This window comes from Hyperolius riggenbachi, chromosome 12 (genome assembly GCF_040937935.1).
Source record: "Hyperolius riggenbachi isolate aHypRig1 chromosome 12, aHypRig1.pri, whole genome shotgun sequence".
Taxonomy (NCBI): Eukaryota; Metazoa; Chordata; class Amphibia; order Anura; family Hyperoliidae; genus Hyperolius; species Hyperolius riggenbachi.
The window spans coordinates 30,451,158-30,479,021 of record NC_090657.1 but is presented as its reverse complement, the minus strand read 5'-3'; the positions used below and the strand labels follow the sequence as shown (position 1 = coordinate 30,479,021).

The 27,864-nt window shown below is 46.1% G+C and overlaps 3 protein-coding genes across 5 annotated transcripts in view; 2 read left to right on the top strand and 1 right to left on the bottom strand.

Annotated features, from left to right (window-relative positions):
• Positions 1 to 26,505, bottom strand: part of IGFBP4 (insulin like growth factor binding protein 4) — a 116,043-nt gene extending 89,538 nt beyond the window's left edge. For both annotated transcript variants that reach the window (XM_068263612.1, XM_068263613.1), the window contains exon 1: positions 26,000 to 26,505. In XM_068263612.1, coding sequence (XP_068119713.1) covers positions 26,000 to 26,345 — 346 coding nt within the window. In that variant the 5' untranslated portion in view covers positions 26,346 to 26,505. The remainder of the gene's footprint in view (positions 1 to 25,999) is intronic.
• Positions 1 to 27,864, top strand: part of LOC137542021 (uncharacterized) — a 217,345-nt gene that overhangs the window by 3,033 nt on the left and 186,448 nt on the right. The window lies entirely within an intron of this gene.
• On the top strand, positions 19,994 to 21,758 carry LOC137541911 (uncharacterized). Its single transcript, XM_068263485.1, has 3 exons — positions 19,994 to 20,004; positions 20,338 to 20,978; positions 21,022 to 21,758. Exons 1-3 carry the CDS (start codon positions 19,994 to 19,996, stop codon positions 21,756 to 21,758), a joined length of 1,389 nt encoding a protein of 462 aa, XP_068119586.1.

The window sequence follows — 27,864 nt, the reverse complement described above, 5'->3', positions numbered from 1 at the left end:
CCTTGGTGTCCTCAGGACTTATCCAGGAGGGCGACCGACTAGCATCTGCACCAACAGTCATGGGACACCGAGTGGGGATGGTTATATTCCCGCAGGCACAGACGGTGATTGCAAATTATTGCAACCCACCTTTGTGAGTATATTACTTACACACATGATCTTATTTAGCTCCCTATTATTTAGATAATGCCAGGGCCGGATTTACCATGAGGAACTATAGGCACGTGCCTACAGGCGTCTGATGATGGAAAGGCGGATCACTCTCCACCCGAGCGCCTCGCTCCCTCCTTGCCTTTGCAGAGTCTTGAAGAGAGTGTAAATGATGGGTTACTCACTTCTAGCTAACTTATACTTAGGGGCACCTCTAGCTACTTAATACTGAGAGTAGTTCTAGCTACCTAATACTAAGGGGCACATGTAGCTACCTATGACAGGCAAGGGAAGTAAGGGAGAAGTGACATCTGGGCCAGCCAGCACACTTGCGGTACAGTTTGGTGGGGGGTTTGCAGGTTCATGGAGGGTGAAGTCTAAGGTGCCAGGACATCTGTGCCTATAGGCTCCTGTGATGTAAATCCGGGCCTGGATACTGCGCCATAGGGCTCCTGGTCTCTCTTCTCCCACAGATACTTAGAGGTTACCAGTAACCATCAAGGATCAATGCTTTTTGACAGAAAACACGTAGGGGACTGATATCCAGTATAGCTACAGATGATAAGTTCCTCAGCCCAGGCATCAGTACCGGCGTATCGTGGAAGTCAACAAACAGCTATGTTATCAGCAGAAATGGATTAAAATGAAATGAGGCCTTAAGCAAGATAGAAGATTTTGCCCACCACTAATGGTTACCTGGTGGGGGCCAGCATCCACCAGGTCCTAGACTCTCTCCAGGCCCTAGGCAACTGCCAAAGTTTGCCTTGTGGATGAACCACCTCTGGTTATCAGTGCCTTCTGCTTGTAATGCTGGGTACACACGTTGAGATTTCCCGCTCAATTCGCGGATCGATTCGATTATTTCAAACATGCTCGATTGGATTTCGAACGTTCCTGCCATCGATTTTGCATACTTAACATGAAAAAACTATCGAAATACAATCGAGCATGTTTGAAATAATTGAATCAATCCGTTCGATCCCGCGAATCGAGCAGGAAATCTCAACGTGTGTACCCAGCATTACTGTTCTTTGCCATCCCTCTTTCCTTCTCAGTAGAACAGAACCGACAGATATCTTTACTGTGCAGCAACCGTTCCTAAAACTGGAATGACCACGACAAACAGTCTGGCCAACAGCAAAAGGGCTTTTGTGATGGACTTTATAGACCCGCTAAAATTTCCCAACCTTATTGTTAATCCGAACGTATGATGGTTTTTCATCAGTTTCCAAACCTGCACATTATTTATCTGCATAAAAGTTTCATTCTACAAATGGATGCAATACAGCTTCATCATGACCCATAGGGTAGCATTTGGATTTTTTTTTTAAAAAAAACGTTACCACTTTATCCACCACTACAGTATATCTACGTCCTCTGTGACTTCATCTAAGCCATGAGTCAGTAGATATACGTCTTGTAGCAGAAGCAGTGCTGTGCAGGATTGGGCTTGCTCCTGTGCACATTTCTGGCGCTATCTCATGCTGCACTAATTGGTGAAGGGGTATATAGGTTTCCTGAGCTAATGAGATTGAGTTATACTATTAAAAATACTTTTATTTTCTCAGTTCATAGTGAAAAGTACACTCTGTAGCATTATTTCAGAATCAAATATCTTAACATATCTAAGTTTTGTGATAAGCAGTAAGAATAGCTAAACAAAACGTTTTCTATCTACAGTAGCACTTTTTATATTTATTATATTTAAACTGGAATTGGTAAAAACTGAGAAATAATGTGTTTTTTAATTTTTTTCCCCTTGTTTTCCCATTAAAAATTCATAGAAAACAATATATATTTAATTTCGGTGTCATAAGTAGGGATAAAGTTATTGCTGATTAAATGGGGACATAGCTAAGCTGTCAAAACTGCTCTGGCCCATAAGGGGGGAAACAAGGTCTGGATGCGAAGTGGTTAAAGCACAACCAGGGCCGTATTTCTGGAAAGGCCGTGAAGGCCTGGGACTTGGGCGGCTGCAGCTCAAGGGGGCACCTGTGCATGAAAGAGGGATTGCTACAGATGAGAGAGAAGGCTGAAAATGGGGAACAACACAAGAAAAAAAGAAACTGGTGGCCAAGAGGAGCTGTTAATGAAAGAGATGGGCTACAGTACATGGATGATACACATGGAAGAGGGGTCTGTACATGGAATGGGAGGAACGCTGCTGTACATGGATGATACACATGGAAGAGGGGGCTACACATGGAATGGGAGGGGCTGCTGTACATGGATAATACACATGGGAGAGGGGGCTGCACATGGAATGGGAGGGGCTGCTGTACATGGATGATACACATGGAAGAGGGGGCTGCACATGGAATGGGAGGGGCTGCTGTACATGGATGATACACATGGAAGAGGGGGCTGCACATGGAATGGGAGGGGCTGCTGTACATGGATAATACACATGGAAGAGGGGGCTGCACATGGAATGGGAGGGGCTGCTGTACATGGATAATACACATGGAATGGGAGTGGCTGCTGTACATGGATAATACACATGAGAAAGGGGGCTGCACATGGAATGGGAGGGGCTGCTGTACATGGATAATACACATGAGAAAGGGGGCTGCACATTGAATGGGAGGGGCTGCTGTACATGGATGTTACACATGGAAGAGGGCGCAGCACATGGAATGGGAGGGGCTGCTGTACATGGCTAATACACATGAGAAAGGGGGCTGCACATGGAATGGGAGGGGCTGCTGTACATGGATAATACACATGGAAGAGGGGGCAGCACATGGAATGGGAGGGGCTGCTGTACATGGATAATACACATGAGAAAGGGGGCTGCACATGGAATGGGAGGGGCTGCTGTACATGGATAATACACATGGGAGAGGGGGCTGCACATGGAATGGGAGGGGCTGCTGTACATGGATAATACACATGTAAGAGGGGGCTGCACATGGAATGGGAGGGGCTGCTGTACATGGATAATACACATGGGAGAGGGGGCTGCACATGGAATGGGAGGGGCTGCTGTACATGGATAATACACATGGAAGAAGGGGCTGCACATGGAATGGGAGGAGGCTGCTGTACATGAAAGCGGAGCCACAACATACTTGGCCTAGGGGCGGAAAAAAGTATAAATCCGGCCTTGATCCCTGTCTGAGCAGGGGCGTAACTTCAAATCATGCCCATCAGCAAAACTTTGATGCCCCCCCCCCATCATGTTCGCACCGGTGTTCTTGCCTACTACACCCGGTGACCCTCACAGCCTGGAGACCCATCTTGCAATGTTCATGAAACAAGTGTGGACATCGTAATCTACACACCTATAGCAAGTATGGCCACAGAAACACTCGATCTGAAGGATGGACCCCTTTATCAGAGGGAGTGAAATTGTAGTTGGGGGCCACTTACAGCTCTGGGCCCCCCTGCAGTCTCAGGGGCTGCTCCTCTCTAGTTACTCCCCTGAGACTGAGGCTTAGAGATGCAGTGGGTCCAGTGGACTGACAGTGATTGGCAAACCCTAAAACAGTGGTTTTTAATCCATAAGGGTCCTTCACACTGCATTTGCTGCACTGCAGAATAATGAATAATACTCTAACTGGCTGTTGGCAAACTGTAAATAACAGTTAAAAGCTTTTGCTGCCTATTTTATAAATCCAGTCCAAATCTGTAAATCATTTATGTTCACCAAAGTTCTTAGCCCGGGTCAGCCCCCGCCAAAACAGGCCAATATTACCGTAATGCACATCTCATGTCTCTTAGCACTTAGGTAATGGTAAACCAATATCCAGATCACCAACTGATTCTGGCATGCCTGCTGTAGCTTGCAGTCAGTCAGTGCAGTAGTGTCAGAATATTTCACATCACAACATGTTGTCAGATTATGGCCTTCGCAAACAAACACAGATTTGCTTCATGAGTTTAATAGAACTGGAGATATCTGAGATGAAGCTAGTGCTTTTTACATGTAACTAATTTCCTCTCTCAAAACTTCATATGGAAACTGTGTTGTGTTGGTACTGTACTTGTAGGTCTTGTAAATCTTCATAGGCAAACGCAGGGGGGGGGGGGGGGGGATTACACCTGCCCAGTACCCCCATCCCCCAGACCAGGGCTGGTGTATTGTCTGGGGACAGGCACAAGTTTAGACACCAGAATATCTGCAGGTATCCTACAGCACTGCCCCCTTTCTTTCCCTGCACAGTTGACTTTGGATGGAGCAGCAGCGTGTGTACAGAGCGTGGAGCAGCAGTGTGTGTACAGAGCATGGAGCAGCAGCGTGTGTACAGAGCATGGAGCAGCAGCGTGTGTACAGAGCATGGAACAGCAGCATGTGTACAGAGCATGGAGCAGCAGCATGTGTACAGAGCATGGCGCAGCAGCATGTGTACAGAGCATGGAGCAGCAGCGTGTGTACAGAGCATGGAGCAGCAGCGTGTGTACAGAGCATGGAGCAGCAGCATGTGTACAGAGCATGGAGCAGCAGCGTGTGTACAGAGCATGCAGTAGCAGCGTGTGTACAGAGCATGGAGCAGCAGCGTGTGTACAGAGCATGGAGCAGCAGCGTGTGTACAGAGCATGGAACAGCAGCGTGTGTACAGAGCATGGAGCAGCAGCATGTGTACAGAGCATGGCGCAGCAGCATGTGTACAGAGCATGGAGCAGCAGCGTGTGTACAGAGCATGGAGCAGCAGCGTGTGTACAGAGCATGGAGCAGCAGTGTGTGTACAGAGCATGGAGCAGCAGTGTATGTACAGAGCATGAAGCAGCAGCGTGTGTACAGAGCATGGAGCAGCAGCGTGTGTACAGAGCATGGAGCAGCAGCGTGTGTACAGAGCATGGAGCAGCAGCGTGTGTACAGAGCATGGAGCAGCAGCGTGTGTACAGAGCATGGGGCAGCAGCGTGTGTACACAGCATGAGCAGCAGTGTGTGTACAGAGCATGGAGCAGCAGCGTGTGTACAGAGCATGGAGCAGCAGCGTGTGTGTACAGAGCATGGAGCAGCAGCGTGTGTACAGAGCATGGAGCAGCAGCGTGTGTACAGAGCATGGAGCAGCAGCATGTGTGCAGAGCATGGAGCAGCAGCATGTATACAGAGCAAGGAGCAGCAGCATGTAAGCATGTATACAGAGCATGGAGCAGCAGTGTGTGTACAGAGCATGGAGCAGCAGCATGTGTACAGAGCATGGAGCAGCAGCGTGTGTACAGAGCATGGAGAAGCAGCGTGTGTACAGAGCATGAAGCAGCAGCGTGTGTACAGAGCATAGAGCAGCAGCATGTGTACAGAGCATGGAGCAGCAGCGTGTGTACAGAGCATGGAGCAGCAGCGTGTGTACAGAGCATGGAACAGCAGCATGTGTACAGAGCATGGAGCAGCAGCGTGTGTACAGAGCATGGAGCAGCAGCGTGTGTACAGAGCATGGAGCAGCAGCGTGTGTACAGAGCATGGGGCAGCAGCGTGTGTACAGAGCATGGAGCAGCAGCGTGTGTGTACAGAGCATGGAGCAGCAGCGTGTGTACAGAGCATGGAGCAGCAGCGTGTGTACAGAGCATGGAGCAGCAGCATGTGTGCAGAGCATGGAGCAGCAGCATGTATACAGAGCAAGGAGCAGCAGCATGTAAGCATGTATACAGAGCATGGAGCAGCAGTGTGTGTACAGAGCATGGAGCAGCAGCATGTGTACAGAGCATGGAGCAGCAGCACGTGTACAGAGCATGGTGCAGCAGCGTGTGTACAGAGCATGGAGCAGCAGCGTGGGTACAGAGCATGGAGCAGCAGCATGTATACAGAGCAAGTAGCAGCAGCATGTAAGCATGTATACAGAGCATGGAGCATCAGTGTGTGTACAGAGCATGGAGCAGCAGCATGTGTACAGAGCATGGAGCAGCAGCGTGTGTACAGAGCATGGAGCAGCAGTGTGTGTACAGAGCATGGAGCAGCAGCATGTGTACAGAGCATGGAGCAGCAGCGTGTGTACAGAGCATGGAACAGCAGCATGTGTACAGAGCATGGAGCAGCAGCGTGTGTACAGAGCATGGAACAGCAGCATGTGTACAGAGCATGGAGCAGCAGCATGTGTACAGAGCATGGAGCAGCAGCAGGTGTACAGAGCATGGAGCAGCAGTATGTATACAGAGCATGGAGCAGCAGCATGTAAGCATGTATACAGAGCATGGAGCAGCAGTGTGTGTACAGAGCATGGAGCAGCTCCTGGGAACTTAACAGAGTCAGGTATGAGCACAGCCCTGTGCCCTGCTGTGTGAATCCTTCACTTTCCCCTACATTAGCAATGTCAGCTGTCCTTATTATTATCTGTATCCAAACTGCTCCTGATCGATCCTGAGCAGATCGGACATTTAGGAAATAATTATCAGATCCTGTCAGTCTCACCGAAAATTGCATTATGTGTATGCATGATGTCCTACCATATTATTATACTGTATTGTGCATGGCTGAGGGAGACCTTTCAGGAATCCCCCCCTTTGAAAATCCTGGATTTGCCCCTGGTGTCCTCTACTCTGAAATGACTAAATATATACATTGTACAAGGCCTGAAGAGTCGGTACAAAAATTGTCGGACTCAGGGGCGTAACTAGAGGGGAGCAGCCCCTGCGGTCCCAGAGCTGTTTTGGGGCCCAAACTACTAACCTACCTATCCTTTGACCCTCCAATACAACTACACTTCACATCAGGTGTTTTTGTGGCTACACTTATTATGGGTGTGAAGATCATAATGGACACACTTGTTTTATGACACTTGTGAGATGGGCATCAAGGCCATGAAGGGCACCAAGGGGAAGTGGGGGGGGGAGGGGTCAAGGGAAGGGTAGTGAACATGGGGGGGCATCAAAGATTTGCTGGGGGCCCACATGAATTGTTGTTACACGACTGATCCGAAAGTTTATGAAACCACTATCACCGACTCCTGTACCCAAAATTGCTCTGACACCTCAACTCCGACATCTTAGTCTAATACTTACCAGGGTTGTAGAGTGGGTACAAAAATCATTCGACTCCAACTCCTCGCTTTATGAAACCAACGACTCCAACTCCGACTCAAGGGACCCAAAAATTGCTCCGACTCCACAGCCCTGGATTGTGCAATAGAGTTTAGGTGCTAACAGTTTTCTGCAACTAAGTAGAAGAGCATTTGGCATCATATACCATCAGTTTGCGTTTTGAGCCCCTAGGGACATATGGAACCACGAAAGCAACCGACACTAGAAGCTGCATGCAGCGTCTCCAAAAATTCAACTGGCTGTGATGCTCACGCCATCGATGGTAAACTCATTGGGCTTGATTCACTAAGACAAATAGCATGCCTTATCAAAGTTAGCACGCCTTATCAAAGTTAACACACCTTATCAGAGTAGCATAGCGAGTGATACGAACCCGCAGGGGCTCATGGCAGGATGAGTGGAGCTCTCGCCATTGCCAATTAGCAGGCAATTAAGTTTGCTATACTACTCTGATAAGGCGTGCTAACTTTGATAAGGCATGCTATTTGTCTTAGTGAATCAAGCCCATTGAGAGCAACGCTTTCCTCTCATTGCGGGTCGTGGAGGATCCTGGCAGTAAACGATGTGCACAGACACCGGCAGCCACTCATGTGAATTGGCGCTAAGGCCCCATTCACACTGACAGTCTAGAGGGGGTTAAATGCAGGGCCGGCCCGCTCATAAGGCGGGGTGAAACATTTGCCTCAGGCGGCACATTTGGGGGGGCGGCACCCACCTGTCCGTGGGTGGGGGGGGGGGGGCGCCCGCCGAGCTGGAGGGGTAGCGGGCAGAAAGGGGGTATTGGGCCTAGCGGTGGGGTCGGACCCCCCCTCCTCCCTCGCCTGGGTCCCCCGATCTGCGCTCCCCTCCGGCTGAAAATAGTTAAGTTCCAGCGTATAGATAAGAGGCAACGGGCGGGGATCACTCACCTTTTCCGCGTTCCAGCGAGCGCTCCACTGACGTCACTTCCTGCAACGCCGTCCATAGCTCCCCACCGCTAGGCCCAATACCCCCTTCCTGCCCGCTACCCCTCCAGCTCGGTGCCCCTCACCCACACGGGGGTTGGCGGCGGCGGCGATTTTTTAAATTTTGCCTCAGGCGGCAAAAAGTCTAGGGCCGGCCCTGGTTAAATGGTTTGCATAAACAGCAGTATTTGAATTGTAATAAAATGCGCACAAATAGAAAACTTCAGATCTCATACTCATATGAGTGGTTATGAGGCTTATGTGTGAGAATGACTATGTAAACTAGCCTTTACATGGTAATGTAATTATACTTATATTTGATTAAAGTAAAACCGAAGTTAAAAAAAAAAAAGCTAGATACTTAGCTATGTGGAGGTGAAGGCTCTGGATCCTATTGAGACTGTTCTCTCGTTCCAGAGCTGTCCCCCCCATTACAGCTATTTGACCAACTGGTTGAATACACCTCCATGAACCGTCTGAAGGGTTTGGAAGCACTCTTGTCTCCAAGTGCTCCCGAAGATGGGCGGATCCATGCTGTGCATGTGCGAGTGTGTGAGTCCTCCTAAAGCCTTATGAGGACTCCTGGAGGCGGAGTAACTTCACCGAGGAACAGCACTGAATCGAGGGGTCCGAGAAGGGAAAGGCTCAATAGGATCCAGAGACTTCCCTCTCTGTAGGTAAGTATCTGACATATTTTTCATTACAGATCTGCTTTAAAACGTATCAGCAATGCAGAATACTTGCTTTATTAAAATGTATTTAAAGCATAACTCCGAATCAGAGTCAGAATCAGAGCCTAGACAAGGTCCTCCAATACCCAAGGCTGAGACACCAAAGTGCGCTCCTCCACCCCTCACATTCCAGCCGCCACACACTGAATGCTAACCCCCCCCCAACACCTTAATCTCTAGTTTACTGGCTTGCAGTCACTGCCATGTACCCCCTTTTCTTATTTCTCTCTGCTTCAAACACAATAGGGGAATGATAGCTGAGTGAGTCGTGCGCCCCCTCCTACACTGCGCCCTGAGGCTGGAGCCTCTCTCGCCTCTGCCTCGGCCCGACCCTGGTCAGAATAGTTTATTTCGCCAAGTGCATCGGGGGAGTTGTACACAGAATTGTTTTTTGGCGCATACAGGTTCTGAATAACTCCAGGAAAAAAAATATTTAGTTTAGAGTAAAAAGGAGTTTTTTTTCTGCCCTGTGTCTTATGCAGATAGGAGGTGGTGAAACCTCTCCGTAATAAAGAAAACCTTTTTAGCAGTACAGCAGAGAGTTAGGCTAAGGGCCTACTAGAATGCTTTGAGATCACTAATGATAACCAGCGATTCCAAAAAGCGCTATGCCAATAAAAGTTTATGGAGGTCCACTATGACCCAGTCAAGGGACAAAAAAACTTTTGTGAGCTACTATACCTTTTCTTTTTCCTTTTTCTCAATGTTGGCCGCCCCTGAACTCCAGGATTCTCCAGCCCTAGGAGTCCTGAGAGTTCTGGTCCACAATGACCATGCTGGGCAATCTGTAACTCTGGATGTTTCAACAGTCCTACCCCATAAAGCCACATTAATCCATGTCAGGACCAACATGCCTGAAACAGTCTGTATGCATGCTGGATTAGTTTGGCTCTGTAATATTTACAAGCTGACACATAACTGCATTTCAGTGGTTCTGGATGCTTGTTCAGCAATCTGAGACAACTAAGAGATGATTAGCAGATTCAGCTGCAATGCATTGTGGGACACCTCAAAGCTCGCAAAAACCCAAATGATCGCAAATACCTTCTGTTTTGAAGGATATCCGAAGTGACATGTGACATGATGAGACAGACATGTGTATGTACAGTGCCTAGCACACAAATAACTATGCTGTGTTCCTTTTTTTCTTTTTGTCTGTCTGCAAGAGTTAAATATCAGGTATGTAAGTGGTTGACTCAGTCCTGACTTAGACAGGAAGTGACTACAGTGTCACCCTCCTCACTAATAAGAAATTCCCCTTTTACCTCTTTCTTGCTCTCAGAAGCCATTTTTCTGCTAGGAAAGGGTTTTATAGTTGGAATTTCTTATCAGTGAGGGTCACACTGTAGTCACTTTCTGTCAGGACTGAGTCAGCCACTTACATACCTGATATTTAACACTTTCAGGCAGAGAAATAAAAAGGAACACAGCATAGCTATTTGTGCGCTAGGCACTGTACATACACGTCTATCTCATCATGTCATTTTGGTTATCCTTTTTAAGAAGACAAAATTCTATTTTGTATTGCATTTTAGTAAGCAGGCTCTTTGGTCTCTTTCAGCCCCTTACACAATCCTAGGAGTTCTGGGTCACCATGAGCTTGATGGGCAATCTGTACCTCCAGCCTTGTTTTATGCCATAAATGATCTGAATCCCTATTGTAAAACACAGAATGTACCCATTTGTTTACATGGACTTGCCTCTTTCAGGCACCGTGGGGGTTTGTGTTATTTGGCACCAGTAGATTTAGTGCGAGAACCGGATAAGCAGCATACAGGTAAAGTAGACTTACTGACAAGGGTGTAACTACAGAGGTGCAGCTCGTGCAATCGCAGGTTGGCCCAGAGCTGTGGGGGGCATCTATATACCGTCCCTTCCTCCGATACAGGGGACTATACTCCAGATCAGGTGTTATGTGGCTACACTTGTTATGGGTGTGAAGATCCTGATGGCCACACTTGTTTTATGACCCTTGTGAGATGGGCCCCAAGGCCGGGAAGGGCACCAAGGGGAGGCAAGGGAAGGGGTGTGATCATTGGAGGTCCCATCATGGTGTTGCTGGGGGGCCCCGCTGATACTCTGCAATTTTGGCTATGCAATACTACTTTTGCCAGTGATTGTGGGCCACCTTCCCCATCGAATGGTAACCCTAATCAGTGTGCCAGCTACAGCTTCAGATTTAATTTTTTATTTTTATTGGGGGGGGACCAATTGTTAGCTGGTGGGGCACACTGCGGCACATGGGCTGGGAAGTGCAAGCGCAGCATTATTTATCTCCCCATGCCAGATTAAGACAGGGTCCCATGTAATGCAATGAATGTCCAGCCTCCCAGTTAAAAAGATGCCCAGTTGGAAGTTGGAAGATCCCAGTCCAACAGGCAATGGGAGACTGCAATTCATTATATTGTCACACAGGCAGTCTGTGTTTTATCTGCAGGCCAAACCTATATTATTTAAAGGGTGTGTGGTCCCCAGATACCACAAATAAGTAGCTGGGTTCATCAGATGCCAAATTCAATAGTCATTATGCCCCCTGGATATAGACATTAAAGGAACACCATCAATTAACAAGTTTTTTTAACCTGGGATTGAGAGAGTTCCTGAAGTGCTGGTAAATAATGATGTATACATTTCACTTGCTTATCTCTTTTCTTTACTGTATCTAATTCATTTCACTCTTAATGAGAATATGTACTCTAAAATTCTTACAATAAAAAGCATACCATTCTATTCATTATGTTCTCCTGGGCCCCTCTGTGCTGTTTCTGCCACTCCCTGCTGCAATCCTGGCTTGTAATTGCCAGTTTTAGGCAGTGTTTACAAACCAAAGTCATGGCTGCTAACCAGAGTGCGATAGGCTGAGAGGAGCTCAGTCTGTGACTCACACAGAGCCTGCAGGGGGCGTGGAGAGGGTGTGTATAGCTTCTATCCTATCTCAGCAGAGCAGCACATTCCTGCCTGAGTGCCTGAGCCCGACAAAGCCGTCAGAGGAACGAAGATTTGATTATATAACAGAGATAATACAGCTACTGTGCAATTAGGAAAGGCTGCTGTAAGCCAGACCACATTAGAACAGGTATAGGAACTTGTAGGATAGAGGAAATAAGGCTGAAAATGTTGTTACAGAGTTTCTTTAAGGGGCCAATACCCTGGTTGATTTCAGCCATCGATCGATTCTATAGAATCGATCGATCAGAAATCGATACTATCAAATTCTCCATTGAATCGATTTGTGGCCAATTTCGATCGATTTGATCTATCTGACAGGATAGAAAATCTAGGTCGATCTGCTGCTGGCAGCAGATCGATGGCCCATACAGTTGCATTGGATCTAATGGTCAAATAATGCATTTAGATCTATTTCCAATAGATTTCATTCTGAAATCTATTGGAAATCTGTTCCTAGTGTATGGCACGCATCAGATAGATTCCTGTCAGATAAGACTTGACAGGCATCTGCCAGAAATCTATCTGATGGTCGAATCTGCTGCAAATCTTTAAGTGTATGGCTACCTTTTACTGACGTCAAGTCTGGTCAAATCTTATAGCTGAGTGAACCATAAGGGGAGGGGGAATTCCCTCTTACTACATCTGTTAACCCTGTATGTGAGAAAGCTCTTATTGGCAGATGCCTGTGCTTCTGAGCTGTCTGCAGGAGAGCAGAGGAAATGTAACTTGTTATAAATATTGTAATTGTCTGTGAAACCTTACACCACAGCTTTTCATACTTTGTTTTGCTTTCAGAGAAACATAATCTGATATACTCTGATATGCAAAAAAAACCAACACTGGCTGTGCATTGAAGCAGACACCCATTTTGCAAATGATTTGTTCCAATAGAGCTAAATCCAACACACAACGGGCTTGATTCACTAAGACAAATAGCATGCCTTATCAAAGTTAGTACGCCTTATCAAAGTTAACATGCCTTATCAGAGTAGCATAGCAAACTTATGCCAGCTAATTGGCAATGACGAAAGCTCCACTCGTCCTGCCCTGAGCCCCTGCGGGTTCGTAGCGCTTGCTACGCTACTCTGATAGGGCGTGGTAATTTTGATAAGGCGTGCTAACTTTGATAAGGCATGCTATTTGTCTTAGTGAATCAAGCACAATGAATTAAAGCTTTTGCCTCTGAAATGTATGTTTATACAGCTACTTAAACATTATTTGAACATTATCATTTTAGAACACTTGGGTATTGATAGTGTTCCTTTAAGTAGTCAAATGCCTCCAGATAAAAGAATCAAGTATTCATATACCCCTAACTCAGTATTAAAGGAATACTGTAGGGGGGTTGGGGAAAATGAGTTGAACATACCTAGGGCTTCTAATGGTCCCCCGCAGACAACCTGTGCAGCCACTCACCGATGCTCCGGCCCCGCCTCCAGTTCACTTCTGGAATTTCCGACATTAAAGTCTGAAAACCACTGTGCCTGCGTTGCCATGTCCTCGCTCCTGCTGATGTCACCAGGAGCATACTGTGCAGGCCCAGTATGGTCTGTGTCTGCGCAGTACGCTCCTGGTGACATCAGCAGGAGCGAGGACACGGCAATGCAGGCGCAGTGGTTTTCAGACTTTAAAGTCTGAAATTCCAGAAGTTAACCGAAGGCGGGACCGGAGTATCGGTGAGCGTTTGCGCGGGCACAGGATGTCTGTGGGGGACCATTAGAAGCCCCGGGTAAGTTCCACTCATTTTCCCCACACCCCCCTACAGTATTCCTTTTAAGTATCAGTATTAGGTAGCCCAATTTCCCCCCAGCCTCCCACGTAACGGTATTAGGTAGACCTATTAGTCCCCAGATTGCACTAAGAAGCCATGAAGTTACTCACCCTCTTTAGCTAAGTCCAGGGTCCCTTCTCTATAACTATAGTGGGATCTCCCATTACTGACGCTGCTACAGTGATAGAGAGATATAGATTCGATTAGAAAGGGAGCTATCAGATGGTTGATCTGGAGGCCATCAACTGGTGTATGGCTACCTTAAGACTTAAAGAAAGTATGAAGAATGGCCGACAAGCATAAAGAATGGCCTGCAAAAACCACCAGTGCAGGTCATTACATATTTTATGCAAAGGCTCCTTTAATTGCCTGATGAAGCAGGATTGCACCTGCGAAATGCGTTGCACCATGGAGTAGTTGATTTAAGTTTTTTTTTTTGCTTAAACCGACATTTTTGTGCCTTCTATGGGGGAGTTACAGAGACTCAGTAACAAAATGTTCAGCCTTATTTATTCTATCCTATAAGTTCCTATACAGGGTCTCTGATCTCAATTTCACCTTGTCTGAGGGGGGAGGGAGCTGCCCATGCTGAGAAACTGTGAGAATACCTGACTGGAGTGCAGAAAATTTACTATGTAATAAAAACTTGTAGCATACTGTAACATGATATATGTATATACAAACATCACTATCTGGTTAGCAGCCATGTTTTTTGTTTGTAAACACTGCCTAGAACTGGTGATTAAAAGCCAGGATTGTGGCGGGGAGCTGCGGAAACGGCAAAGTGGGATCCAGGAGATCACAGGAACTTGATTGGTATGTTTTTTTTTTATTGTACAAATCGGACAGTACAGATTCTCTTTAAGTCCACCACTATCTCCCATTTTATAGGTTTTTAAAGAATAGTTCTTACTCTTTTTGGTGCCTCTATACAAGTTTACAGCATTACATCTTTTAGGTGTTAATTAAGAAAACAGCAATGAATGTAATCAAACATAATTCTACAAAACAACTTTCACTCAGTTCAGCCCTTTCCAAGGTTTTGTCTAATATAGTTTGGGGGCACTGATCCCACATATTCCTTTTCTGGACATCAATGCAATGGGCAGGATGCCCTTCATTGCTGAAAGCAAACCTGAAGCGAAAATAAACTTATGACATAATGAATTGTATGTATAATACAGCTAAGAAATAGAACATTAGTATCAGAGACAAGAGTCTCTTGCTGTTTTCCAATACAGGAAAGAGTTAAAATAAAACTTCAGTAGTTATCTATGCAAAAGAGCTTCACTGAGCTATTCGACCCGACTTGTGTCAAATACAGTCCTGTTTAATGAAGCACTGTAACGGCTAAGAGACAGTGAGAGACAGCTTGAGATAAGGTTTTACTGCAGGAGAGTTGAAAGGGTCATTACTTCTGTTTTATTTTATAGCTTAAAAGACAGAGTGTAGTTTTAAAACTGCAATGGTGACAGTATACTGCAATGTTATAAGAGAAACCATATAACTGAATATAAAAATATGAGACTCTTTTCTAGGCTACTAATGTTCTATTCATTACTACACATACAATTCATTATATAATACATTTTTTTTTTGGGGGGGGTTGCTTTAGGTTTGCTATAAAACGTGAAGAAGAAGTGCACTTTCATACCCCAATCCTACAGGAAATTAGCTTTTATTCTACTAATGCTGCAGGCTGCAGGGGGAGGCAGAGCCCAAGCTTCCCTTAGTCTGCACACTACAGCATGGAACAATACTCCTGCTTCCCATTGCCGCTGCTGAGCCTGCTGACTGCCCACCAGACGAATAAACCCAAAGGGGATGGAGGAACAATCAGCTGGTCTGGCGGCTGGAAGCAGGATAATGGTTGCATCCTGTGCACACATATGGGATGTGTTTTGTGGGAAGAGAAGCGGTTATTGAATGGGATTACAGCAATATGAGCTTTCCTGGATTTGAGGTGTGAAAGTGGACTCTTGTTCGGATATAAAGGAGAGAGGCATCCTGGTCAGAGCACTGATGCTGGACATAGCGCTGATCCTGGTCATAGCACTGATCCTGGTCATAGCACTGATCCTGGTCATAGCACTGATGCTGGTCATAGCACTGATCCTGGTCATAGCACTGATCCTGGTCATAGCACTGATCCTGGTCATAGCACTGATCCTGGTCATAGCGCTGATCCTGGTCATAACACTGATCCTGGTCATAGCGCTGATCCTGGTCATAGCACTGATCCTTGTCATAGCACTGATCCTGGTCCTGGTCATAGCACTGATCCTGGTTATAGCACTGATGCTGGTCATAGCACTGATGCTGGTCATTACACTGATCCTGGTCATAGCACTGATCCTGGTCATAGCACTGATCCTGGTCATATCACTGATCCTGGTCATAGCGCTGATCCTGGTCATAGCACTGTTCCTGGTTATAGCACTGATCCTGGTCATAGCACTGATCCTGGTCATAGCGCTGATCCTGGTCATAGCACTGTTCCTGGTTATAGCACTGATCCTGGTCATAGCACTGATCCTGGTCATAGCACTGATCCTGGTCATATCACTGATCCTGGTCATAGCGCTGATCCTGGTCATAGCACTGTTCCTGGTCATAGCACTGATCCTGGTCATAGCACTGATCCTGGTCATAGCACTGATCCTGGTCATAGCACTGATCCTGGTCATAGCACTGATCCTGGTTATAGCGCTGATCCTGGTTATAGCGCTGATCCTGGTCAGAGCACTGATCCTGGTTATAGCGCTGATCCTGGTCATATCACTGATCCTGGTCATAGCACTGATCCTGGTCATAGCACTGATCCTGGTCATAGCACTGATCCTGGTCATATCACTGATCCTGGTCATATCACTGATCCTGGTCATAGCACTGATCCTGGTGATAGCACTGATCCTGGTCAGAGCACTGATCCTGGTCATAGCACTGATCCTGGTCAGAGCACTGATGCTGGTCATAGCACTGATCCTGGTCATAGCGCTGATCCTGGTCATAGCACTGATCCTGGTCATAGCACTGATCCTGGTCATAGCACTGATCCTGGTCATAGCACTGATCCTGGTCATAGCGCTGATCCTGGTCATAGCACTGATCTTCGTCATAGCACTGATCCTGGTTATAGCACTGATCCTGGGTATAGCGCTGATCCTGGTCATAGCACTGATCCTGGGTATAGCGCTGATCCTGGTCATAGCACTGATCCTGGTCATAGCGCTGATCCTGGTCATAGCACTGATCTTCGTCATAGGCATAGCACTGATCCTGGTCATAGCACTGATCCTGGGTATAGCGCTGATCCTGGTCATAGCACTGATCCTGGTCATAGCGCTGATCCTGGTCATAGCACTGATCCTGGTCATAGCACTGATCCTGGCCATAGCACTGATCCTGGTCATAGCACTGATCCTGGTCATAGCACTGATCCTGGTTATAGCACTGATCCTGGTCATAGCACTGATCCTGGTGATAGCACTGATCCTGGTCATAGCACTGATCCTGGTCATAGCACTGATCCTGGTGATAGCACTGATCCTGGTCATAGCACTGATCCTGGTCATAGCACTGATCCTGGTCATAGCGCTGATCCTGGTCCTGGTCAAAGCACTGATCCTGGTCATAGCACTGATCCCGGTCATATCACTGATCCTGGTCATAGCACTGATCCTGGTCATAGCACTAATCCTGGTCATAGCACTGATCCTGGTCATATCACTGATCCTGGTCATAGCGCTGATACTGGTCATAGCTCTGATCCTGGTCATATCACTGATCCTGGTCATAGCACTGATCCCGGTCATATCACTGATCCTGGTCATATCACTGATCCTGGTCCTGGTCATATCACTGATCCTGGTCATAGCACTGATCCTGGTCATAGCACTGATCCTGGTCATAGCACTGATCCTGGTCATAGCACTGGTCCTGGTCATATCACTGATCCTGGTCCTGGTCATATCACTGATCCTGGTCAGAGCACTGATGCTGGTTATAGCGCTGATCCTGGTCATAGCACTGATCCTGGTCATATCACTGATCCTGGTCACAGCTCTGATCCTGGTCATAGCACTGATGCTGGTCATAGCACTGATCCTGGTCATAGCACTGATCCTGGTCACAGCTCTGATCCTGGTCATAGCACTGATGCTGGTCATAGCACTGATCCTGGTTATAGCGCTGATCCTGGTCATAGCACTGATCCTGGTCATATCACTGATCCTAGTCATAGCACTGATCCTGGTCATAGCACTGATCCTGGTCATAGCGCTGATCCTGGTCATAGCGCTGATCCTAGTCATAGCGCTGATCCTGGTCATAGCACTGATCCTGGTCATAGCACTGATCCTGGTCATAGCACTGATCCTGGTCATAGCACTGATCCTGGTTATAGTGCTGATCCTGGTGATAGCACTGATCCTGGTCATAGCACTGATCCTGGCCATAGCTCTGATCCTTGTCATAGCACTGATCCTGGTCATATCACTGATCCTGGTCCTGGTCAAAGCACTGATCCTGGTCATAGCACTGATCCCGGTCATATCACTGATCCTGGTCATAGCACTGATCCTGGTCATAGCACTAATCCTGGTCATAGCACTGATCCTGGTCATATCACTGATCCTGGTCATAGCACTGATCTTGGTCATAGCTCTGATCCTGGTCATATCACTGATCCTGGTCATAGCACTGATCCCGGTCATATCACTGATCCTGGTCATAGCACTGATCCCGGTCATATCACTGATCCTGGTCATAGCACTGATCCTGGTCATATCACTGATCCTGGTCCTGGTCATATCACTGATCCTGGTCATAGCACTGATCCTGGTCATAGCACTGATCCTGGTCATAGCACTGATCCTGGTCATAGCACTGATCCTGGTCATAGCACTGGTCCTGGTCATAGCGCTGATCCTGGTCATAGCACTGATCCTGGTCATAGCACTGGTCCTGGTCATATCACTGATCCTGGTCATAGCACTGATCCTGGCCATAGCACTGATCCTGGTCACAGGGCCGGAGCTACCATAGGAAAAAAATGGGCAATTGCTGCAGTTAAGATGGGGGAAAGACACCTTGGGGGCCCCTACAGGCTCTGGGGCCCAGGGCCTGTAGGGGCCCCCAGGGTGTCTTTCCCCCATCTTAACTGTTGCTCCCCAGGGACTCTGCAGAGTATTTGGCAGAGTAGAGTCTCATCTGTGATGGTGGGCAGGTGAGACACTACACTGACATAGACACTGTAGAGGTCCTAGGGAGCACAGTTAAGTTGGGAGGTGATTGGGGGAGGGTCAGCAGCCAGCTCAGGGGCCCAGGAGGGAAATTTGGCAAAAAGGGCCCCTAATGACGCTTTTTGGTCGGGGGTGTCTGTTGGGGGGCCCCCAGGCTAATTTTGCCCTAGGGCCCCATTGTTACTTGAACCGGCCCTGCCTGGTCAAAGCACTGATCCTGGTCATAGTACTGATCCTGGTCATAACACTGATACTGGTCAAAGCACTGATCCTGGTCATAGCACTGATCCTGGTCATAGCACTGATGCTGGTCATAGCGCTGATCCTGGTCATAGCACTGATCCTGGTCATAGCACTGATCCTGGTCATAGCACTGATCCTGGTCATAACACTGATACTGGTCAAAGCACTGATCCTGGTCATAGCACTGATCCTGGTCATAGCACTGATGCTGGTTATAGCACTAATCCTGGTCATATCACTGATCCTGGTCATAGCACTGATCCTGGTCATAGCACTGATCCTGGTCAAAGCACTGATCCTGGTTATAGCGCTGATCCTGGTCATAGCACTGATCCTGGTCATAGCACTGATCCTGGTCATAGCGCTGATCCTGGTCATAGCACTGATCCTGGTCATAGCACTGATCCTGGTCATATCACTGATCCTGGTCATAGCACTGATCCTGGTCATAGCACTGATCCTGGTCATAGCACTGATCCTGGTCATAGCACTGATCCTGGTCATAGCACTGATCCTGGTTATAGCACTGATCCTGGTCATAGCACTGATCCTAGTCATAGCACTGATGCTGGTCATAGCACTGATCCTGGTCATAGCACTGATCCTGGTCATAGCACTGATCCTGGTCATAGCACTGATCCTGGTCATAGCACTGATCCTGGTCATAGCACTGGTCCTGGTCATAGCGCTGATCCTGGTCATAGCACTGATCCTGGTCATAGCACTGGTCCTGGTCATATCACTGATCCTGGTCATAGCACTGATCCTGGCCATAGCACTGATCCTGGTCACAGGGCCGGAGCTACCATAGGAAAAAAATGGGCAATTGCTGCAGTTAAGATGGGGGAAAGACACCTTGGGGGCCCCTACAGGCTCTGGGGCCCAGGGCCTGTAGGGGCCCCCAGGGTGTCTTTCCCCCATCTTAACTGTTGCTCCCCAGGGACTCTGCAGAGTATTTGGCAGAGTAGAGTCTCATCTGTGATGGTGGGCAGGTGAGACACTACACTGACATAGACACTGTAGAGGTCCTAGGGAGCACAGTTAAGTTGGGAGGTGATTGGGGGAGGGTCAGCAGCCAGCTCAGGGGCCCAGGAGGGAAATTTGGCAAAAAGGGCCCCTAATGACGCTTTTTGGTCGGGGGTGTCTGTTGGGGGGCCCCCAGGCTAATTTTGCCCTAGGGCCCCATTGTTACTTGAACCGGCCCTGCCTGGTCAAAGCACTGATCCTGGTCATAGTACTGATCCTGGTCATAACACTGATACTGGTCAAAGCACTGATCCTGGTCATAGCACTGATCCTGGTCATTGCACTGATCCTGGTCATAGCACTGATCCTGGTCATAGCACTGATCCTGGTCATAACACTGATACTGGTCAAAGCACTGATCCTGGTCATAGCACTGATCCTGGTCATAGCACTGATGCTGGTCATAGCGCTGATCCTGGTCATAGCACTGATCCTGGTCATAGCACTGATCCTGGTCATAGCACTGATCCTGGTCATAACACTGATACTGGTCAAAGCACTGATCCTGGTCATAGCACTGATCCTGGTCATAGCACTGATGCTGGTTATAGCACTAATCCTGGTCATATCACTGATCCTGGTCATAGCACTGATCCTGGTCATAGCACTGATCCTGGTCAAAGCACTGATCCTGGTTATAGCGCTGATCCTGGTCATAGCACTGATCCTGGTCATAGCACTGATCCTGGTCATAGCGCTGATCCTGGTCATAGCACTGATCCTGGTCATAGCACTGATCCTGGTCATATCACTGATCCTGGTCATAGCACTGATCCTGGTCATAGCACTGATCCTGGTCATAGCACTGATCCTGGTCATAGCACTGATCCTGGTTATAGCACTGATCCTGGTCATAGCACTGATCCTAGTCATAGCACTGATGCTGGTCATAGCACTGATCCTGGTCATAGCACTGATGCTGGTCATAGCACTGATCCTGGTCATAGCACTGATCCTGGTCATAGCTCTGATCCTTGTCATAGCTCTGATCCTGGTCATAGCACTGATGCTGGTTATAGCACTGATCCTGGTCATAGCACTGATCCTGGTCATAGCACTGATCCTGGTCATAGCACTGATCCTGGTCATAGCGCTGATCCTGGTCATAGCACTGATCCTGGTCATAGCACTGATCCTGGTCATAGCGCTGATCCTGGTCATAGCACTGATCCTGGTCATAGCACTGATCCTGGTTATAGCACTGATCCTGGTGATAGCACTGATCCTAGTCATAGCACTGATGCTGGTCATAGTGCTGATCCTGGTCATATCACTGATCCTGGTTATAGCACTGATCCTGGTCATAGCACTGATGCTGGTCATAGCACTGATCCTGGTCATAGCACTGATCCTGGTCATAGCACTGATCCTGGTCATAGCGCTGATCCTAGTCATAGCGCTGATCCTGGTCATAGCACTGATCCTGGTCAAAGCACTGATCCTGGTCATAGCACTGATCCTGGTCATAGCACTGATCCTGGTCATAGCACTGATCCTGTTCATAGCACTGATCCTGGTCAAAGCACTGATCCTGGTCAAAGCACTGATCCTGGTCATAGCACTGATCCTGGTCATAGCACTGATCCTGGTCATAGCACTGATCTTCGTCATAGCACTGATCCTGGTCATAGCACTGATCCTGGTCATAGCACTGATCCTGGTTATAGCGCTGATCCTGGTTATAGCGCTGATCCTGTTTATAGCACTGCTGCCCAGATGAGAATAGAGATGTGTAATGACCACAAGCTATTTTACAGGCACCTTTAGTAAGCAGTGGTCTAAGGCTGTGCTGGCTTGTGGTGCTACTTCTACATTATTGCTGCAGCCTGGTCCCCCTCCTAAGTGTGCTAAGCTAAGCCCCATTCTTGTGGGCTTCCCAGGGGGTGCATACAATCCCACGTGTGGCAGCGAGGTGCTGGTATTCACTGGGCTCTTTGCCTGAAGTCTTAGAGTGCGCCTGGAAAGAAAGACTATTTACATTTGGAGGATTAGTCGCCTTTCCACAGCCAGCGGTTCTGCAAGAGGCACAGAACGCTTTTGTATTGTCTAAGGCTTTCTAACTTCAACAGAATCTGGTGCTTCGTAGTGAAGACATCGGGACTTTCTGATAAACTCATCCTGTTCCAGCCCATTTAATCCATGTTACACACAGTTATGCCATCTTGATACAGTTTTACTGAATAATTATAATAATAATCCCTGACTAAAAACAGCTTATCAGTTGTAAACCAAACAGAAGGTGTGAAAAAAGCAAATTCACCTCCCTTCAAAGCGGACCTGAAAACTTGCACAGGGCAGAAGGAAAAACCTAGAGAAATGCACCCTGTGTGTATTTAGAGAGTTTAGCCCCCCTAATCTGTAACTAATCACAAGTATAATTTGATCTCTCAGCTCTGTGAGCTCAGGAATCACCTCTGCCACCGCAGAGCAGCTAATTTGTAAACACAGGATGTTAACCCTATGTCTGCTTCCTTGACAGCAGGAAGTAGACACACTGCAGAATTATTGCAGGATTTGTATCAGCTGTAACAAAGAAATATTTTCCGTTAAAGGTTATTATGCTGTTGCTTATCTTTTAGAGCGGTTAGGAAGTTCTGAGTTCAGGTATGCTTTAAAGAGGAACTGTTGGGAAAATCTTAAAATTTAAAACATATACAAATAAGAAGTACATTTCTTCCAGAGTAAAATGAGCCATAAATTACTTTTCTCCTATGTTGCTGTCACTTACAGCAGGTAGTAGAAATCTGACATTACCAACAGATTTTTGGCTAGTCCATCTCTTCATGGGGGAATCTCAGCCCGGCCTTTATTCTTTATAAAGACATTCCCTGAAAACGATTTATACAATAATGCTGGCCAGCCTCCTTGCTCACCGTACACCTCTTTGGAAGTTGGATGGAGCAACTGCCATTCACTAGGTGCTTTTAAAAATAAAGAAAACCATGAGAACCCCCTGTGAGAATATTGGCTAGTCCAAAATCTGTCGGTAATGTCAGATTTCTACTACTTATTGTAAATGCCAGCAACATAGGAGAAAAGTAATTTATGGCTCATTTTACTCTGGAAGAAACATACTTCTTATTTGTATGTGTTTACATGTATCTTAAATTTTAAAATTTTCATGACAGAGGTCCTTTAAGGATTACACAACACTTTCAATAGCAAAAATGCTGCTTTCAGCAATACATCAAAGCATGTTAAATAATAATTAAAGCATATTAAATTAAAAGCAAGGAAAAAAAGTATTCAATGATTAATTGTACTAGCTGATATAACAAGGTGGTACTTATACTTAAAGAGGAACTCCGGTGAAAATAACGTAATGAACAAAATTGCTTAATTTTTTACAATAACTATATATAAATGATTTAGTCAGTGTTTGACCATTGTAAAATATTTCCTCTCCCTGATTTACATTCTGACATTTATCATGTAGTGACATTTTTACTGCTGGCAGGTGATGTCAGTTGAAGTAGATGCTGCTTGCTTTTTTGGCAGTTGGAAACAGCTGTTATTTCCCACAATGCAACAAGGCTCCCCCAGTGTGATTTCAGCACCATGGTCCTGACATCACACTGTGGGAGGGGTTTCACCACAATATCAGCCATACAGAGCCCCCTGATGATCCGTTTGAGAAAAGGAAAATGATTCTCATGGGAAAGGGGGTATATCAGCTACTGATTGGGATGAAGTGCAATCCTTGGTCACGGTTTCTCTTTAACGGACCTCTATGGCAAACACATTATAATTCAATATACATACATATACAGTGTACATTTAAACAAAGTAAAAGAGTAAAATGCATTATTAGTGATTTTTTTTTCGTATGTTGCTGTCACTTACAGTAGGTAGTAAAAATTTGACAAATCTGATAGGTTTAGGACTAGTCCATCTCCTCATGGGAGATTCTCACTCAGTATTACTTTTATTTACGAAAACACTACCTGGAAATGATCTATACAAAGATGTCATCCTAACTCCTTACTTGTTTGCGCATTATCGTGGCAGTTGGACTGAGCAACTGTAGTTCAGTAAGTGCTTATTTAAATAAAGAAATAACTGAGAATACCTCATTAGGAGATGGACTTGTCCACAACCTGACATATCTGTCAGATTTTCACTTGCTTCTGTAAGTGACAGCAACATAGGAAAAAAGTAATTTATAGTGTCGTTTAGTCTGAGAGAAATGTACAATGTTTATAGGTATGCATTTTCAGTTTTCTCAATTTTTGGAAAAAGTTGACCTTTAATAGATCCTGAACTTCTTTAAATTACAAAATGACTCCTGTAACACTGATATATCATACCAATTTTTCAACAAAGGTGCAATATATCACCTTTTCCAGATATTATGTTTACACTTGGCTGATTATTTCTCCTCTAAACCCCTGAACAGCAGCCCTTAGACTGGGAGAGACAGAGAGACATAGAGCAGTACTGTAAATATTACACTAAGCACTTCCTTACAAGGATTGAGGCCTCATTGATGATGTCATCAGTGTTCTGCTTCTCTACACAATTCAGTTAGCGTACTCTGACCTATCTGTGTTTCCTGGAGTGCCCAGCAGTAGAAATGTCAGGTCAGCTTGCTGGTTGTGCTGCATGGCAGCAATGTGTTCATCTATGTGGCTTACAGAAATCTTTGGCACCCCCAACATTTCACATACAATGCAATGTGCATTTAGCTCTCTGCACAAAGTTCCAACTTAACCAATAAGATACATTAATAAATGGGGACCTTCAGAAAAGGTGTTATGACCGTCAGAGTTCCAGACAGATTGGAGCCCTGGGCAAAACATACACCATCTCCCCCATTCTATACATCCCACTAGGGCACTATACAATCTCAACATAATGTGTGTTTCATGCTATACTTCTGCACAGTAAATTACCTATTTTTCTGAAGGCAAGTTCAGGTATAGAAAACAGAAGAGTGCGGAATCATGTTTCAAACGCTTCCACAACCGGCATTTGATACATTTTTCTGTTCATTTTTCTTTACTGAATAATTTTTCTAAGAATCCAGAGAGGCTGGACCAATAAACAAATAAGATATCTAAAACAATATTGCCCTTTTTCAGCTCCTTAACAGCTGGTTTTAACAAATTCCTACACCAGTTAGGGTAGTCGAGGTATTAGTGCTTGTCTAGTACTACAGTTTAATCCCATTTGTACTACATATCCCAGTTCCATGCATCCCCATCGTCTTCAGAAACGCGTGTTTGCCGTAGTCCTTTAGAAAGAGCCCCCTTCAACCAGGGGAGTTCTAGGCAAATGGCTTACTTGCCTATGCCTAAAAACAGCCCTGCACCTGCCGTTAGATTCTGTCCAGAAATCAAACATAATAGCCTGCCTGTTTATAAAAGCTGTAAATGTTTTAATCTGAGCTGCCAATCACCACATCAACCTCACTTGCCTCCTGGCTGCCATGGCACTAAAAAAAAAACCACCTGAGCATTATAATGTGGTCAATTAACTTTGCTTCTTAACTCACTCTTTTTTTCCTAACACTGCAGAACTCTCGTCATTCCGTCCTCTTAACTATATATGCAGATGTGGCGCAAAGCTAATGAGCTGGCAAAAAAAAAAAAAAGGAAACAAAAAAATAATAATACTTTTCTAGGATTAACCCTTACAAAGGCAGATTATGGCTACCTAGTGAAGGCACTGTGAGCAAGCACTGCACATAAAATAGGTCTATACAATGAGAGCAAGGCATGCTGGTGCTACAATAGTTAAGAACTGATTCGGTGGTATAGGAATATCCTTCAGGCATTTCCTGCCTTTGAAGTTGGAGAGACACAATTGAAAATCCCTCAAAACACAATGCTAGAAAGAGATTGCAAGAAACCTGTTTAAGTAAAAGTTGCTGATGAGTTGTGGTTTTGATCTTTTTTTTTTTTGGATTATTTTTTTTTCTTTTTTGCATTTTTTGTTTTGTTTGTTTTGTTTGTTTCTCACCTGCGGTCTGGAAAGTCCCCTGAATGGCTTCTATCTCCCCGATGTCAGCGCAGACCCCCTGCCCGTGCATCAGGGTCTGCAGGGGCTTTTCGGCACCCTTGGTGGGATAGCAGCGCAGCCCGGAGCCGCAGCGGGCAGTGTAGACCCCACATGGCATCCCTTTCTGGAGGGCGCAGGTGGCACAGCAACCGCAACCGGGTTCTCTCACCAGCTCCAGGCACCCAGGTGGGTCCAGACAGCGGACAAGCTTCTCCTGCGAGCAAGGAGGGCACTGTATGGCATCATCTGCAACTCCCAGAGATGCCAGAGAGATGAGGATTAAGGCAAAGTGGCAGTGCCCAGGCATTGTGTGTGGCTGGCCAGTAAGGTGAGAGCTGGATGAGAGGATGTGTCTGTGGATGGAGCAGCAGCTGGCAGACTAATACAGAAGTCACTCAGCAAAGGGGGACATGAAATGATCCAGCCTTAGCTCCGTCGCTCTCCATAGCAAGAATGAGGGGGACTGAGAGTTGACTGCACGGTGCAGATAGATGTGGACTTTATACTGGCTGCAAGCCACTCCTATCTCTAGTCCCACTGCCAGAAGACAGGGGGGAGAGTGTGTGGATGGTGAATGAGACTCGCAGAATGATTAAAGTGCAGCGAAGGAAAAGGAAAGGAGCAAAGGAAAACCTGGAGAAGCCAGGAGGAAGGAGCATAAGCCAGTGCAAATAGCTGGGGTCATATATGAAGCCTAATAGCCATACCTTTCTGCTGTACAAACACTTAAAGGGGCACTACAGCGAAAAACTGTAAAATGTAAAATATGTGCAAACATATACAAATAAATTTAAAATAGATGTGTACACAGTTATAAGAAGTACATTTCTGCCACAGTAAAAATGCACTATCAATTACTTTTCTTCTATGCTGCTGTCACTTACAGTTGGCAGCAAAAGTATGACAGACCTGACAGGTTTTGAATTAGACCATCTCCTCATGGGGAATTAACAGTATTTCCTTATTTTTAATAAAAAATCCCTGGAAAAGATCTATGCAAAGATGGCGGCCAGCCACCCTACTCATTTGGACACTATTTTGGCAGCTGGACTGAGCAACTGTTGCTCCTGCGCAGGACGCTATTGCTACAGTTGCTCACTGGTCCTGACAGATACCTAATGACAGGTTGTTATTAAGTATCTGTCACAACCAGTAAAAAATTCAGTCATTTAAAGGGGCACTATGGCGAAAAATTGTAAAATTTAAAATATGGGCAAACAAACAAATAAGTATGCTTTTTCCAGAGTAAAATGAGCCATAAATTACTTGTCTCCTATCTTGCTGTCACAGTAGGTTGTAGAAATCTGACAGAAGTGACAAGTTTTGGACTAGTTCATTTCTTTATAGGGGATTTTCAGGGATATATTTATTTTCAAAAGCACTTAGTGAATGGCAGTTGCTCTGTCCAACTGCCAAAAAACGGTGCAGCGAGCAGGGAAGCTGGCCAGCATTATTGTTTAAATCCTTTTTAGGGAATATCTTTATTAAGAATAAAAGCCTTGCCGAGAATCCCCTATGAAGAGATAAACTAGTCCAAAACCTGTCACTTCTGTCAGATTTCTACTACCTACTGTGACAGCAACATAGGAGAAAAGTAATGTATGGCTCATTTTACTCTGGAAAAAATGTACTTCTTATTTGTATATGTTTGCACATATTTTACATTTTAAGTATACTTCAGGCTAGCTGCCTCCATGGGCATCAGCTTGCATTCAAATTTTAGAATTTAGATTAGCGTTCAGCACATAATTTGCATTTGATTTGTATTCAAGGTGTGTAATTAGGCTCAGGGGGGCTGTGCACATCTCTGGAGCTTTCACTTCACT